Source organism: Ctenopharyngodon idella, chromosome 3 (assembly GCF_019924925.1).
Source record: "Ctenopharyngodon idella isolate HZGC_01 chromosome 3, HZGC01, whole genome shotgun sequence".
Lineage (NCBI taxonomy): Eukaryota > Metazoa > Chordata > Actinopteri > Cypriniformes > Xenocyprididae > Ctenopharyngodon > Ctenopharyngodon idella.
The window spans coordinates 4,814,093-4,830,796 of NC_067222.1; the positions used below are offsets into that span (position 1 = coordinate 4,814,093).

The window sequence follows — 16,704 nt, forward strand, 5'->3', positions numbered from 1 at the left end:
ATCCGTTTTAGATAAAAACAAAGCATTAAAAAAAGAAAAAAACAAGGGGAAAAGCTAAAAAGAAAAAAACAGACAAAAATGGAAAAAACACAGAAAAAGAATAATACAAAATCAATGAAGAAAAGAAATGGATAAAAAAAGTGATGAATAAACAGCAAAAAAAAAAAAAAAAAAAGAACAAAAGAAAAGTTAAAAAAAAATATAACCTAAAAATGAAACAAAATACTTAAAATAAAAAAAATAGAAAAAAGATAGTCCGTAAAGTGAAAAATAGCAAATCAAAATAAGGGAAAGAATAAAAAAAAAGGAAAATTATCAAAAAGAAATAAAAAGCAGAGATAAAACTAACATGAAACTAAATGAAAAGAAAGACAAAATAAAAGAAAAAAAATACAAAAAACAGCCAACAAAATGAAAAATAAATAAAAATAAAAGAAATTAAATAGGGAAAAAAAAGGCAAATTCAAGGAACAAGTGAAGTAAAGTGGGAAGAAACTGAATGCTAATGTAACGGAGGCCAGCTAGTAGTCACTGTGCGAGTAAACCTCACTCCTCTGATCTCAAGAGATGCACTAGCGACTGATGCTAGGGGTCACAGCCTTTAGCCTCCTTGTTAGAGCATCCGACTCCCACACCGGAGACCCGAGTAGGAACTGGGTTGAGGGGTTACTCTAACAACAGAAACTCTTCTAAATTAGCATAACAAAGCATTAATCACTACTAAATCTCCCACTTAACATTAATCTTGCACATTATATAACACTTAATTTTAGCATTTACTCTCCCTTTCAAGTGCCATGGGCAAAGAATGCTGGGAAATCCCAGCCCAGGTTCAGTTATACTTAAGTTTGTCTAAATTAAAAGAAATAAGTTCATAAAACTCAAAACAATGAAAGTTTAGTTTACGTAAAATATATCGGTTCTGTGAACTTGAAAGAAACTTAATTTGACTGAACTAATTAGTTTAATTTAAGTTTGCCCTACTCAAACCAATGAATTGTTTTGAGCGTTAGGGTTTACAGTGCATAAAAGAGTAAAACACAATGCAGTTTAGATGATCTTTACAGTAACAGCTGCCCTCTGTGTGACCCTGCGCTCGTGTTGACCTCTCTGCAGAAAACTCGACTTCATTACTGCATGTGCAACTGACTTCCGTGACAAGCAAGTTCGAGACCCTGTGTTCAGCTGTCAGACCTCGAGGGACGCCGGTGTTTATGACGGATGTGTGTGTTACAGATGTAAAATATGGCCTGGAGCTTCCAGTAGTCACTGTTAATCCTGCGCTAAGACGGAAGGATAGTGTGTTTGTACAAGCGTTTGGCACTACATTCCCATTAATGTCTAATTAAAGTCTTTAAACGCAGATGTCTCTACTCGCACGCTTATCGATTAGAGAGCCGGTACAGAAACTCCACACAAACAAACCTGTGATATCTACTAACTAGAATAGTTGGCCTGGCAGTGAGTAGGTTTATGTTGGTCTGATAACAGATGGCTAAACATTAAACTTGCTTCGAAGAGCGGAAAATCTTGATTTGTGCCAAGTCATGCATAAACTGCATAATCTGACTACATGCAAAGGACAATGATCTTAATAGAGGGTGTGTAATGTTATAAAGAACATAAAATGGTATTAATAACCTATTTTAGTACCTTAATGAGACATGATTGGGATATTCAGCAAACAGGAGTTGATTTTCCAAATTAAGAACAGATTGGATGGTGAAAAGTGGTTGTTTTGTACCAGGATGGGGTCGATTATTGAGGACTATTCTCCTCTCCTGAAGATATTCGACTACTGGTTAACATTATCCAATAGTCTGTTCGGCCTAGATGTCATCAGTCTAAAATAAAGTTGTTTTAGAAGTGAAGTTGACATTACATTTGGCTGAAACATTTCTTTTTTTTTTTTAAATAATGCATTGTTAACTGCGTCAGTTTTGATCTCATGTTGACTTAAAACTGATAAACAAGAGTTATTGTCATGTCAATGAATGTCTCTGTGATGCTTTCACAATACTGACCTGTCTTCTTGAGCCAACTAATAACTCAAACAATGGCATGAACATTAGCTGTAAAGAAAAAAAGCCTTCCACAAACACCAAGAGCCAAATTTAGAAGGATTTCTGCAGAAAAGGTATTGCGAGAACAAATTAAACACAAATAAACACTGGCATTGAGTTCATAAGGTGAAGAAGAAACAAAAAATGTACCTCAGTTTGTTGTCTGTCTGGTTTAGTTTAGCTAGGCAGTTGACAATGTTTCTGTTTGGACACTGAAGATCCAGTGTAGATGTCACAAGGTCAAATAGACCCTACATGGCAAAACGTCATCTCAAGAGTCACAGTATGCTCCTTGTGACTCAGCGTTTGTGAGCGAGACAGTGGAAACATTTAACATTAGGTCATGGAGCTTCAGGCTGATTTTGATGAAGTTCGGTTTGCAGAAACTCCATCTAAAATGGGTCCAAATAACCTGCAACAGCACAAAAGGACAAGTTCACCCATAATTTATAATTCTGTCATCATTTACTCCCTTATTCCCTTTCCATATTAGCTTATTTTTCTTTCGTAAATAATGTCAGAGCTTCTGTTTTTCACACAACCAAAGTAGGTGGAAATATTTTCGTTTAAAGGATTATTTCACTTCAGAATAAAAATTTCCTGATAATTTACTCACACCCATGTCATCCAATATGTTTATGTCTTTCTTTCTTCAGTCGAAAAGAAATGAAGGTTTTTGAGGAAAACATTCCAGGATCTTTCTCCATATAGTGGACTTCACTGGGGTTCAATGGGTTGAAGGTCCAAACTGCAGTTTCAATGCAGCTCCAAAGGGCTCTACACAATCCCAGATGAGGAATAAGGGTCTTATCTAATGAAACAATCAGTCATTTTCTAAAAAAATAAAAATGTATATACTTTTTAACCACAAATGCTCATCTTGCACTAGCTCTGCGATGTGCCACGCATTAAGAAATCATGTTGGAAAGGTCATGCGTGACGTAGGCAGAAGCATCGAGCAAGTGTTTACAAATCGAACATGCAAAGACTAAGTCAAATGCCCTTTACAAAAAAAGGTAAAACAGCCAAAAGTTGGAGGAGAAAATGAGATGGAGTTTTTCGCCCTACCTCGGTACTTCCGCCTACGTCACTCGTGACCTTTCGAACGTGATTACGTAATGTGTGGCGCATTGCAGAGCTAGTGCAAGATGAGCATTTGTGCTTAAAAAGTATATACGTTTTTTTTTTTTTTTTTTTTAGAAAATTACGTTTCGCTAGATAAGACCCTTATTCCTCGTCTGGGATCGTGTAGGGCTCTTTGAAGCTGCACTGAAACTGTAATTTTGACCTTCAACCCGTTGAACCCCAGTGAAGTCCACTATAAGGAGAATAATCCTTAAATGTTTTGCTCAAAAACCTTAATTTCTTTTTGACTGAAGAAAGAAAGACATAAACATCTTGGATAACATGGCGTGAGTAAATTATCAAGAAATTTTAATTCTGAAGTGAACTAATCCTTTAATAATGCATTAAAGTTGTATGGAAGCTCAATTCCACCATGTAAGAAAAAAAAATCATGCTTTGGTAAATCATAATAATGAAACAAGTAGTTGAAAAATGTTGAAATTGAGATAAAAAGTCGCAATTGGCATATTAAGGTAAATTTATGACGTGTGTCATCATAATTACAACTTTCCATCTTCTAATAAGTTATGTACTCATTTTGACATATTATAGTTATGACACATAGTTTTGAATCGATGTCATAATTATGACTTTATATCATAATTATGATTTACCAAACAGTTTTTTTTTTTCTTATGTGGCAGAAATGGGCCATAAATTTGTGTTTTGTTCACACAAAGTTATATGACTTTTGAAGACTTGGTATATGTACATTATGAAGCATTTATGGTGCTTGGAGATATAAATATTCACTTTGATTACATGAAAAACAGTTCTGTCTAATGACACACTCTCCGTAAACTCACTTCTTCTGCTGTCGGCGCACCAGCATTACTGGACGAGAAAGCCGACAGACACAGAATAGTGAGAAATACATTCATTTACATCCTGGAGTCTGACATAGATAGAGGCCAAGTTGATCGCAGATTTGCTCTAAGACACATCTGTTGCTCCAGAGCGCCTCCTTGAGGGAGTCTGAGTACCTGCATCTTCACCCGTTTCCCTCTGACCCAAGAACATACACAAACACAAACTTATCCCAATCACACCACCTGCACCCAGTGCATAACAACAGCAGAGAGAGCTAAAAACAGGCTGAAGTTAGTATTAGCTGATCCCAACCAAGCTAACCTGAGTCTCTTTCATAATGTAATCTCTTCACGGCCAGTTTGGACCTTCGACGGGCCCTAATTACACAGACTTACGCGCTCCAAACACAAAAGAGATTGTTGTTCTGCTTTGTGATTTCAAAATAAGGATCACAAGGGATCAATCAACGAGCTAACTGCTGAAAATAGCTGATAAACACTGGAGCGATTGTCAGCGGTTATGATTGTTGAGCGTGTGTTGTTGTGGAGGAGGACAGAGCGGCACGTACACGCTCTCGACCGCTTCAGGCTTCAATATGTGGACTAAACATCACCATTTATTAGGATTTTCACAGGGAATTACTCACCCTCAATTAGCAGTTACTCAATAAATCGTTGTCATGAAATTTTGATTTGTGGAAATCAGCTTTCTTGACTCATGAGAGAAATCTATTCCTACCATGACTGAAAAACCTTGGTAATACCACTTTATTAAAGATATATGAATTTTTCAGTTTCGCAAACAGATGTATGGTTTACATTACACAGTTTTCAACTAAAAAATCTTTATGCATTTTGGCCATTTATTTACACAGTGGTGGACAGTAACGAAATATTTTTAATTCGTTACTGTACTCAAGTAGGCCTACATTTACTTTACTCGAGTATTTTTATTTTGAGCAACTTTTACTTTTACTTCACTACATTCCAAAGCATAAGATCGTACTTTTTATTCCACTACATTTTATAAAACATATCGTTACTCATTTTTTTTTTTTAAAACGAAGAAATCTTCACATGCTCAGAGACGCAAAGCGGTGTCCGATTCGTGCACGAACTGATTCTTCTTAATCATCCCGTTAAATCGGTTCACAAATCACATCAACAGTTCATTCGCGGATTGGACTGATCGTATTGCAGCTGTTCTCGAGTCAACAAATCACTGATTCAATGATCCGTTCAGAGCGAGTCTGACTGAAAATTAGCCAAGAACTGGGGGATCCTCTGAGTGCGTGCACGACTGATGGCGAAAATTAAGTCAGCCTACTAATGTTGAATTTTAGGATTAATTATTGTAACTGAAAATCATATTTAGGTCACAACTGTCAGTTGTTTTTGAACTAAATCTGCTGTAAAGGGCGATCTGTTTAAGCCCACTGAAATGCTTTAATGCGGACACGTCCACATCAATGTGTCTACAGATCTCGATCTCGATTCAATCAGATCAAATCACGTTTTAAAACTAACTTGGCGCTTCAAATAACTGTTGTATCGATTACATCGTTACGCCACTAGGAGGCGCCAAAGTGACGTAAAATGTATTTGACATTGAATGTTTCATTCAAAAGATTTGTTCAAAAACATTGATTCATCCAGTAATGAAACAAGTGAAGTAGTTATGAGTGAGTGAGTAAACTTGTAAGTAGTAGCAACTTCACATGACCGCTCACTTTAACGTTAACCTAGAAAAATGTGGGCTATTCAAGTGTTTGTGCGGCATGTGAAAGCTGAATAGCAGTGCGCTTACTGCATGACAGCTAACATGGAGGCACCGGTGCGATCACTTGCACTTAAAATACTCCGTCGATTTTTGGTCATACAGATAAGAGTAATACATCTTTTGAATCTGTGAAGAGTCTACTTTTACTTGGGTGCACTCACAATAACAACAAAACGATGTATTTTTGTAAAATAATAAAAAGCAGAGCGTGCAAAACAAAACTGAAACTCTATGTAAACTTGCCTCATAGACATGAAAAATATCAACAGAAAGCGAAATGTCTACTTTTAAATGAACCAATTCAAATCGAAAACAAATATTCTCAGGTTATGTAATCCACATGAAACATGCATATAGGCGCGTCCACTACTGCGGAGATGATGAGTCAGCATCGTCAACTTCGTCACTGCAGCCCAAAATACAGAAAACACTATTTTATCAATTAATTATTAAAATGTTAAGTTTTATGCGTGCGCTTGAACGCTGATTAGGCTATGTAGACATTAAAGGCTCTTTATTATGATTTATATTGTTTATTAATAAACATGCGATTAGTCGACTAATCGCTTGAAATGAACGACTACTAGTCAACCAGAAAAATCTTTAGTCGAGGGCAGCCCTATTTATGTGTTCAGTCTATAGGTGCAGGGTTGTCATGTTTTCACAACAAAACCTTCCTAATAGCTACTCAAAACTAGTCCAATCGCATTTCAGGGGGGTCCTCCGGTAAAAATAGCATTCCGGGGGGTAAAATCCGCATTTTTGGTGGGGTTCCCCTAGTAAAATTTGCATTCCAGGTGCTAAATATAATGTTATTTGGGGCCGTTTCAACCCGCGGACATGAAAAACAGTGTAAAAGTGCCAACTACGTAGGCACGTAGTGTTTCTTTCCAAAGTGACGACGCCAACTACTGGCCTGGCATGAATAATACTGCTTTTTTTTAATCTTTTAATCTTTAATTTTTTAATTTTTGTGGATCCGTGTGAATGGGGAGCATTTTGACAATATTGTCGTCTGTACGTGAAAAACGTTAATGAAAAACTTTCCTGTAGTGACCTAGAAAACCCAAATTTTCCAATACCACAACACATTTTCATGAAAGTATCTCATGTATCCTTGACAGATATAAATTTATTGACTTCAAATACTAAAAAAAATACCCAACAACAACAACAAAACCGTAGTATTACCATGGTACCATGTTCATAATGCCTTGGTAACAGCATGATTCATTTTTGGAAGTAAAAAGGATCTGATATAGATTTGACAGATTTACTTCAACTAAATGTAAGTGACGTATAATACTAAAAATGGTACGTTTCCACAAAAAAGCCATTACCATAGCACTTTTTTGTAAATTAAAAATTAACCTCAGCTACAGACATGGAGACTACCTAAATTTAGTGACCCAGAATACTGAAAACATTTGGCCAAATAGCCAAGAAGCTTGTTAGCAAAACAACAGCAAGATAATCAGATTGTGGCTGATCCCTCGATGACCTCTGTGTCAGGGGTCAGAAACAGGGTTGTGGGCTAGCAGAGGATCTAGATTAGTCTCAGGATAAAATAGCTCTTAAAGCACCAAGAGAGGATCTACAGGGGTCTGGAACGAGCTTGTCGCTATCAGGAAAAGACTATATTTAGCTACAAAATGCAGACTGAAAAAGTAAAAAATCAAGTCAATTTCATTTTCACAATAGACATTGTTTCAGAGCAGATTTACAGAAAATCATGATGTTAATATTTATACTATCATATCTTGATGCCTTTTTATAGTAGCATTTAGCAGATTAGAGCTGTGCAATAATACAGTATTTTGCAATAAACAATCAAGCAGTTGAGATTAGCTAGTTTGTATCACTTTACATGAGTATAATGTATGTATGCAGGTAAAGTTGGATATACAATTTTATATGTAAAACTGTGATAATAGCTTCACACGAGTATACTGTATCCATGCAGGTAAAATCTGATGTACTATATATCCAACTTTAGAGCTGTGCGATAATAGTTACACTTACGAAAATTTAAGTTCAAATTTGTTATATAAATTCCTTGTGTCAAGCCACTCTTGAACAACAGACAGCGTCAGAAGCGTCTCGCCTGGGCTAAAGACAAAAAGGACTGGACTGCTGCTGAGTGGTCCAAAGTTGTTCTCTGATGAAAATAAATGTTACATTTCCTTTGGAAATCAGGGTCCCAGAGTCTGGAGGAAGAGAGGAGAGGCACACAATCCACGTTGCGTGAGGTCCAGTGTAAAGTTTCCACAGTCAGTGATGGTTTGGGGTGCCATGTCATCTGCTGGTGTTGGTCCACTGTGTTTTCTGAGATCCAAGGTCAACGCAGCCGTATACCAGGAAGTTTTAGAGCACTTCCTGCTTCCTGCTTCCTGCTGCTGACCAACTTTATGGAGATGCAGATTTAATTTTCCAACAGGACTTGGCACCTGAACACAGTGCCAAAGCTACCAGTACCTGGTTTAAGGACCATGGTATCCCTGTTCTTAATTGGCCAGCAAACTCGCCTGACCTTAACCCCATAGAAAATCTATAGTATATATGTAAAACTACATGATAGAACAATAAAAAGTTGGCTATAGTAGTTGTAGGTTGCATAAACTAATATTCTCAGTATTTCAAATCAATAAAATGATTTTGAACCAATAATGAATCAAAATGTAATGCGTTTTATATATTTGCATTCCTTATTTTTTCGATTCAGATTTAATTTCAGTGCACTTTTTATACCCATTATGCATTAATTCACCATTTTCCCAAATCCGAGCAACATTTCAAGTCAAACATATTGCATTGTGGGATACAATATTCAATGTAGTGTATTCTGTTGTATACTTGCTCATTTTGACAAATGTAGGTCTTCTGTTCCACATATACTGGAAATCTGCATAAAGAAATTTATTCCAAAACTACTTGAGATTAAATATATTAACATTTTGATCATTTAAATTCACGCTTAAAAATTCCTCTTTTACAACTGCTGAGCAAAACATTTCAATGCATAAAACTGTCTTGATACCTGTCCAGCTTTTCTTTCAATATACGTGGCCTGAGACACCCAGTCACTTCAGATGTGAGTTTGTCATGAAATACCAGACGCAGTTCAGCTCAAGGTCCTGCTTTATTTAGAGGAGACACATTTGAAAAGGTGTGATTGAGACAGATGCTAGCGTCTGACACACACACACATCTCAGGTTCTGCTTCTCTCGTTTCCTCATCAGCATCACTCAGCTCCCGGTCGCCATGGCAACACCTCCCACGTCTGTATGCCAGTGAGATGTGTTCATTAGAGGCTTAATTTACCTCCCACCGTCTCGCTTTCTATCCTATAGCATTGCCTCTGATATTCAGTCAACTGCTGCCTTTTCCTGTTGTCTGAGGCTGCCATAAAGAAGAGTATTTCATCCTAAACTGCATATAAAGCTCAAATTAAGTAGCTTAAGCTGAATATCTTTGTGTTCACACACACCCCATTCATTTGACGAATTCGAATTCGAACGTGAACACGAGAGAAATCTGCGTGTGGAACTTTTCACCCTCACGCTAAACTCTAGAACGCGCAGATTCCAGAGGGTATGCATAGACGTCACTTTCCCGCCGGAACGCGCTCCCTCAGCTGAACTGAGTGGCAAAAGAACCTGCTGCATGACTGGATTTAATAGGGGAAACTGCGAAAACGCGAGTAAAACAAACGATTACACTAAAAGTTGGGCTCGAAAGTGTTCCTTATGACATGTCAAAGAAACCTAATCCATGGATATTGGCATATGCAGCCAAGAATCGTGTTTCCTCACATTTATATATGCCTGATTTCGACGCCGGGGAAATACATAAAGCAAATCGGCCTGTGAACGCTTTTTATAACTACAATATAGGTAGGTCTAAATCGGAGTGATCACTTATATCACATATTTCGTAATATAGCCAAGCCCCAAAACTATAGTAGTCAACATTTGAAGTGGATCAAAAAGAAAAGTTCATCAAAGTTGTCCTAAGAATAAGGTTTTGATCCACTTCAAATGTTGACTTGTGTAGTATAGTTTTTGTCAGTGTTTATTTAAAAACACCCACATATGCAGAATATAAGACAGTGAATATTAAATTGATGAGTTGTCAACACAATATATAACAATCCAATATATGATTTTACACCAAAATCCAACATTTTGACACAAAATGATAACTGCAAAACATGTTTCTTTGCCTGGAGTCCAGTTGTTTCTGTGAATTGCAGCAATCCATTTGCTTTTTTCTGTAGCTTTCAGCAGTCTGTAAAAATATACCTCAGATTTTGTGTCAAAGCCATTTGTACAGTCAGTCGCAAAGCTCTTTCCCGTTTTTGATGCGTTGTGTGTGTTTTTCGCGGCATTAACGCTGAAAACCAATGCTGCAACTCAGTGGGCGTAACCGCAGTTATAACGGTCGACGGTTACGTCACGTGCATACCCTCTATAGAGTACCTCAGGGATGACGTGTTTTTGTAGGCCAACCCGGAAGTTAGCGGTGCACGGGTTCCCTCGATCGAAAGCCATTGCATTTTTCCCATAGACTTTTGGAAAATCGCAAAAAATAAGCTTTATGTTTAACAAAGGGTTATGACACTTACACATTTTGTCTATCAAGATAATCTTTACAAGTTAACACCACATTTATACATTTTGAAGCCTAAATAAAGTCATCAGATATAAAAAGCTAACGCTATAAACGGACTACAGCACACCATGGTCGCGGATCAACGTCACCACCACCAAGCTTCCTCAAACTTTATTTAAAAAACAACTTTATTTAAAAACATGCTCGCTGTATGAATACTTATCCACTTTTTCATGAGAAATGCTGTCCAAATGTCCTGTTTGTCATGATGACATCTAAAGTCCCCGCCAAAGGAAGTAGTCCCTTTCAGCAATTTGTTAGCAACCGCCGTTTTTAAGACACAAAGGTTTAAAAAAAATAAAAATAATAATAATAATTCACAAGCGGGTTATAACTGGTGTGTTTTATGTCATAGATCAAAACGTGAAAATATTTAGAGGCTTTGTTAACCACAGACCTTATTTCAGGCGATTTAGCAAAAACCCATTCAAAAAACCCATTGACTTCGGGGTGATGGAACCGGAAGTCCTAAAATGCTAACTCGCTTCGGGGTTTTGCCTACAAAAACACGCCATCCCTGAGGTACTCTATTGGAGTGACTGGATTTTGCCCGCAAAATTTTGCTGCACAAGGGTGTGTGACCGCACCTCAACTCTTGAGGGGATTTCACCAAAACAGACATGAAATATTCATCACATTAACTAGCCATTGTGAAAACATCACATTAAACATCAACCTGATCCACTATAGAAAAAAAACAAAAACAAAACACTACAACACTACACTACTGCAATGGCCGTTAGCACCAAATCTTAGGCTGAACAGACGAGAGGCGTGTTGACGCCATCTTGCATGTTTAAATTCAGCCTGTAAAGAGGTCAAAACTCAACAAGGAGAGGACGAGTCCCTCAGGAGAGGCGTACAGGCCAATCAAATCATCTTTAATAACAGTGCACTTAAGAGATCTGTATTCTCTCGAGATTAACTTTTAACCTCTTTTCATAAGGTGAAACTATTTGCAGTGTGTATTAAAAAAAATCTAGACCAGATTAACAATACAGCAGGTGTTAAGATCATCTGTAGGACGACAGAACTTGAAATGCACCTTTTTATACATAATATCAGAAGCCATTTGAGAGTTCTACCTCATTACGGCCTAGGAATGCTTACACACCAGCGCCACACAGTGGTCAGCTAAGGAACGACCACATTTCTAGTACTCACTTATTTCAATGTCTTCAGCAATATGAAATTTGATTATGAATATCACATCTTATTAATGAGAAAAGGACCAATATTTTGGGACATTTAACTAAACTTATTTAATTTTGCAATTACTGTGCAATATTCACACAGGATGTTTTCTTGCTTTTAAAAACCACACATAGAAATAGCAACAGAATGGAACAGAATTCAATATTTAAACTAGTTGTTGAATTAGTGTTAGTGATCTTAATTAGCATTAAGTTCATTAATATATAAGTTAATGTTTGATTAATTAGAGAATATTTAACAACATCATGTGGCGCTAATGGTGCGACAAGCCAGAAAAATCTTGGCTTAAAATGAATACAATAATGTTTCCACAAAAATATGAAGCAGCACAACTTTTTTCAACACTGATGATAATCAGAAATGTTTCTTGAGCATCAAATCATCATATTAGAATGATTTCTGAAGGATCATGTGACTCTGAAGACTGGAGTAATGATGCTGAACATTCAGCTTTGATCACAGGAATAAATTACATTTTAAAAATATATTACAATTGAGAACAGTTACTTTAAATTGTAATATTTTAATATTAATATCTTGTTGTATATTTGATCAAATAAATGCAGGCTTGAGAGTATAAGAGACTTCTTTAAAAACATAAAAGCTTTGTATACACCTCTGCAGACAATATAAATCACCAATATTTTGATCAATTTTCCCACATGAGAAATTTTAAATGCACATGTATATAATTTAACCGAAGAAAAGACAAGAACATCATAAGTGTAAGGTTTTAAATTAATTTATAAAAAAAAAAGCATTGACCCACTGAAGCAGAACAAACATCAATCATATTTTTTTTTTTTTTTGCTTTTGTTTGAAACATATATAATCAGTCAGACTCACGGGCCTGACCAGAATCAAATTATTAAGCAGACACAATCGGCCTACACCAATACAGCCTAAAAAGAAAAGGGAACAAAACAAAGAAAACAGGGGGAAAAGTAAAAAAAAAAAAAAAAAACTAATCAAGTGCAGATCTTGTCAGATTCAAAGCAGGTTCTTGTTTTTTTTTTTCTCTTTTTTCTCCCGTATTGTTGAAATCGACAGATCAGGTATGTTTGTCTAGTCCGTTACATGCAAGCTGGATGAAAACAGTTCAACTACACATGGAAATGACATGTCCACTCGAGCATTTGTGCAAGTATGAAAATATGTCGGTGTCACAAAGCCGGATTTAAAAATAAACAGAAAGGAAAAACATAGGAAGGAAATACTCCATTAATACATTTTTCTCCATCTTAGAAAAGAATCTACGCTTAGTTTCACAGAACAGAAAAGAGACACAGTCCAGACGTCCCACGTCCTCTTCTGCTCATATGCTGCTGCTTATATATCGTTATTGTTATTACTTTTTAAAACGTCTCTATAAATGAAAACACGCCCAGATCCTACGCTCCACGTATGAACGACAAAATACTGCATATTATCCACTACGACGACTGCAGGGGATTGTAGGGGATGCTGTCAGGCTAGCTGCCGAAAGTTTAGGAATATCTGATGTGTTTTGGAATATTTTGATCCCTTTGGCTGAAGACAGTCTCCACATACAGCCCTAGTATGCACTATAAAAAAGAAAAAGAACAAAACAACAACCTATTTGTGGTTCATGGTGTGTAATTCCATTCCAGGACATCCTCTTGGCTTTTCACCCTCCACAATCTGAATGCCAAACTATGGAATGTTGGATCGAAGCCCATGTTCCGCTGTCAGAGATCCAGATTCCACAAGCGGGAGTTCTGGAATTCTCAGTCTACTGTGAACAACACAAGGGATCCGGAGGTTCTAGAATCTTTCGGGTTCCGACGGTCCAGATAGGATCAACATCTGCGCATCCGGAGGGCATCGCACATCACAAAACATCCGGGACAGAGTGCATTTTTTTGCTTCCGATTTTGGCCGTGAGTTGCTAAATATCACAGAGCAGAATCCAAGCCAATCAAACGCCTCCAATCGGACAACATCTGCAGAGCCTGTGAAAGTCTGTAATAAAACGCCCAGTTATGGACCAGATGGCAGTTGCTCTTGTGTTTCAAGGTGCGAGTTCTTGTTCAATCAGGCTCGAGTCATTAAACGGAAAAAAGAGGCAGCTGGTTGCTGCGGAAAAAAACATATTACAACAGTAACGGACGGTATTTTATGCGTTTGGTTTTCTTTTTTGACATTGGAATAAATTTTTGCTTCGCTTGAAACGGTTAAAAGCGGTTGTCCAGCCTGAAAGCCTTCAGTTTTGGCACCGTGAGCTGGATGGAAGAGAAACCGTGATGAGAGAACGAGCAAAAGGAAAAAAAAAAAAAAAAAAAAAAAAAAAGAAAAACAGAAGGAGGGAAAGTGGTGGTGGTGTTTAATGGGTAACTAGTTGTGGTTGCCGTGTTGGTTGGTGGAGTCTGTGTCCGCAGCGGTTCCGTTCGGGTTGGAGGCGATTTTCTGTTCTTCGTCCTCAGTTTTCAATCGTTTGCTCTCCGGCGACTCGCTCGCTTTTTCACCGTTCTGCCGCTTCGTGGGGAGAGAGGCGGACGCAGAGGCATGAGCGGCCAACATGTGTAATGGACTCGACACTGAAGACAAACAGAAAGAGACATTAAAAACAAGATTCCCTCCCAAGTCTTAAAGGAATTTTTCACTCAAAAATGAAAATTATCCCATGATTTACTTACCCTCAAGCCATCCTAGGTGTATCTTTCAGACGAACAGATTACTTTTATGATGGATGGATGCATTTTTTGGGGGCTTCAAAATCTCGACCCCTATTCACTACCATTATAAAGCTTGGTAGAGCCAGGATATTTTTAATATAACAGATTGTGTTCGTCTGAAAGAAGATAGTCATATACACCTAGGATGGCTTGAGGGTGAGTAAATCATGGGATAATTTTCATTTTTGGGTGAACTATCCATTTTAAGGTGCGTTCATGCTATGTCGTAATTACCATAATTACGAGATTTCAACTTGTAAAAAAGCATTCACGTCCTTATAGAGCTTGCAATTACAACTTGTAAGCTGGGAATTTTCAGAGAGCTCCTACTTGTACCAGCTGACCGATGCAGATCATTTAGGCATTGATAATGTTGGCATAAAAACGCAGAAATTCCCAGACCGAGGAACTAAACAGCTCCGAGCAGAACGTCAAGTGTTGTCTCAAAATTATGGTAATTATGACATGGAATGAGTGTAGAATTAGGTTAGACAGTTGCATACAGTAGGAAAAATATATAATGCAAATAATAAAATGGTTATAATGGTAGTGAAGGGGAGGGCAAGATTTTGAAGCCCCAAAAGTGCATCCATCCATCATAAAAGTAATCCATACGGCTCCAGGGGGTTAATAAACGCCTTCTGAAGTGAAGCGATGGGTTTTTGTAAGAAAAATATCCATATTTAAAACTTTAACTATAATAACTAGCTTCCGGCAGATGGCTGTACGCATCGATTTGAAGCGGAAGAATAACTTCTGATCTGACACATGATGCAATGATGAACACGGAAGCTCAGAGGAGAGAGCAAAACAAAACACCGGTCACAAATTAGAAGTCTAAAAAGATCATTTTTAAAGAGAAATGTCAGATGATTTCGATATAAGAGAAGAGGAGCTTGAGTTTGTTGCTCAGCCCTATTTGTTTGAACCGCGAGAGGCGTCTAAGCTTACGATACTCCTACATCCAAAGTTACATAAAGTTACAAATATAGATATTTTTCTTACAAAAACCCATCACTTGGCTTCAGAAGGCTTTATTAACCCCCTGGAGCCGTATGGATTATATTTATGATGGATGGATGCATTTTTTCGGGGGCTTCAAAATCTCAACCCCCCGTTCACTACCATTATAAAGCTGGAAGAGCCAGGATATTTTTAAATATATCTCTGATTGTGTTCATCTGAAAGAAGATAGTCATATACACCTACAATGGCTTGAGGGTGAGTAAATCATGGGATAATTTTCATTTTTGGGTGAACTATCCCTTTAAATGTTTTCCTTCACCCAGTCTAATAGTATTTTGATGCAAATTAATCTTTTGTTGTTGTTGTTCACCTTCACGTTCATATATATATATATATATATAATATAACAACAACAAAAGAAACAGAACAATAGAGAAAAAAAAAATTCCTCTGATTACATCATTAATAATGGAATACCTGAGTTAGCCTGGCTCTGTATTGCCGTGGCAATGGGCATTACATGAGTGCCATTTTGGGTGATGGCTTTGATTGGCAGTTGGTGCTGGCCCAATGGGGCTTGTTGCACAATGGTAACCGTTTGAAGGGGTGTGGCTGCGGTGCTGCTCTGAATGACCCTATTGGCTGAGCCTATAGAGCCGTGAGCGATGCCAGGAACCGACTCTACCTTCACTAAAGAGAGACAGAACAGTTTGTTACTAACATTACCTGAATAAATTCAAATCAGTTCAAGTTCCTTGACCAAACTCCTCACCTTTGACCTCCTCGTACTCTCCGTTCTCCAGCGGTTCTGCTTTGATGGCGGGCTGCAGGTTGGGTCCGCTCACGGCACTGACGGCCACCGCAGGGATCTGATGCACCACGTGCACCGTCTGCATCAGCGGCTGCGCAGACGTGGAGGACGTGACAGGGGTGGCCACAGTGTACGTGACAGGTTTGATCGTCTGCGTTAGCGGACGCTGGACCGCGATCAGAACCGGCTGGGTGGTGATGGGAGACACTGAGAGAGAAAACATGCACTACTTAGTGATCTTATGTAAACTAATATTAGAGCTGCGTGATTAATCCTTAAAAGATCGCGATCTTGATTCAAACTCCCATGCAATCTCTTTCCTAAATGACAAGGATTCGCTTGTGTCTATTAAACCAGCAGAACATTTAAATCTGCCACTGAGCCAGAGAGAGCAGTTGTCATGTATAGGTATGAAACAGCTTCACAAACAGTCTTTTCAACCACACAGTATCATTATTTCTGTTACAAATATTCATATTATCACAGAAGTACTGGGATAAAAGTTTAAAGTTTGTATATAAACTTCAGCCGGGTTTCCATTAGTAGTCTACAATTTCACTGAAAACT

General features: G+C 37.7%; 1 protein-coding gene and 1 long non-coding RNA gene across 4 annotated transcripts in view; one reads left to right on the plus strand and one right to left on the minus strand.

Annotated features, from left to right (window-relative positions):
* The window catches only part of LOC127508437 (uncharacterized), a 527,778-nt gene that overhangs the window by 73,666 nt on the left and 437,408 nt on the right, over window positions 1-16,704 (plus strand). The gene's annotated exons all lie outside the window — the stretch shown is intronic.
* Window positions 12,391-16,704, minus strand: part of foxk2b (forkhead box K2b) — a 35,936-nt gene continuing 31,622 nt past the window's right edge. For all 3 annotated transcript variants that reach the window (XM_051886311.1, XM_051886312.1, XM_051886313.1), the window contains 3 exons: window positions 16,099-16,344; window positions 15,804-16,016; window positions 12,391-14,222 (listed from right to left, as the gene is read on the minus strand). In XM_051886311.1, coding sequence (XP_051742271.1) covers window positions 14,020-14,222; window positions 15,804-16,016; window positions 16,099-16,344 — 662 coding nt within the window. In that variant the 3' untranslated portion in view covers window positions 12,391-14,019. The remainder of the gene's footprint in view (window positions 14,223-15,803; window positions 16,017-16,098; window positions 16,345-16,704) is intronic.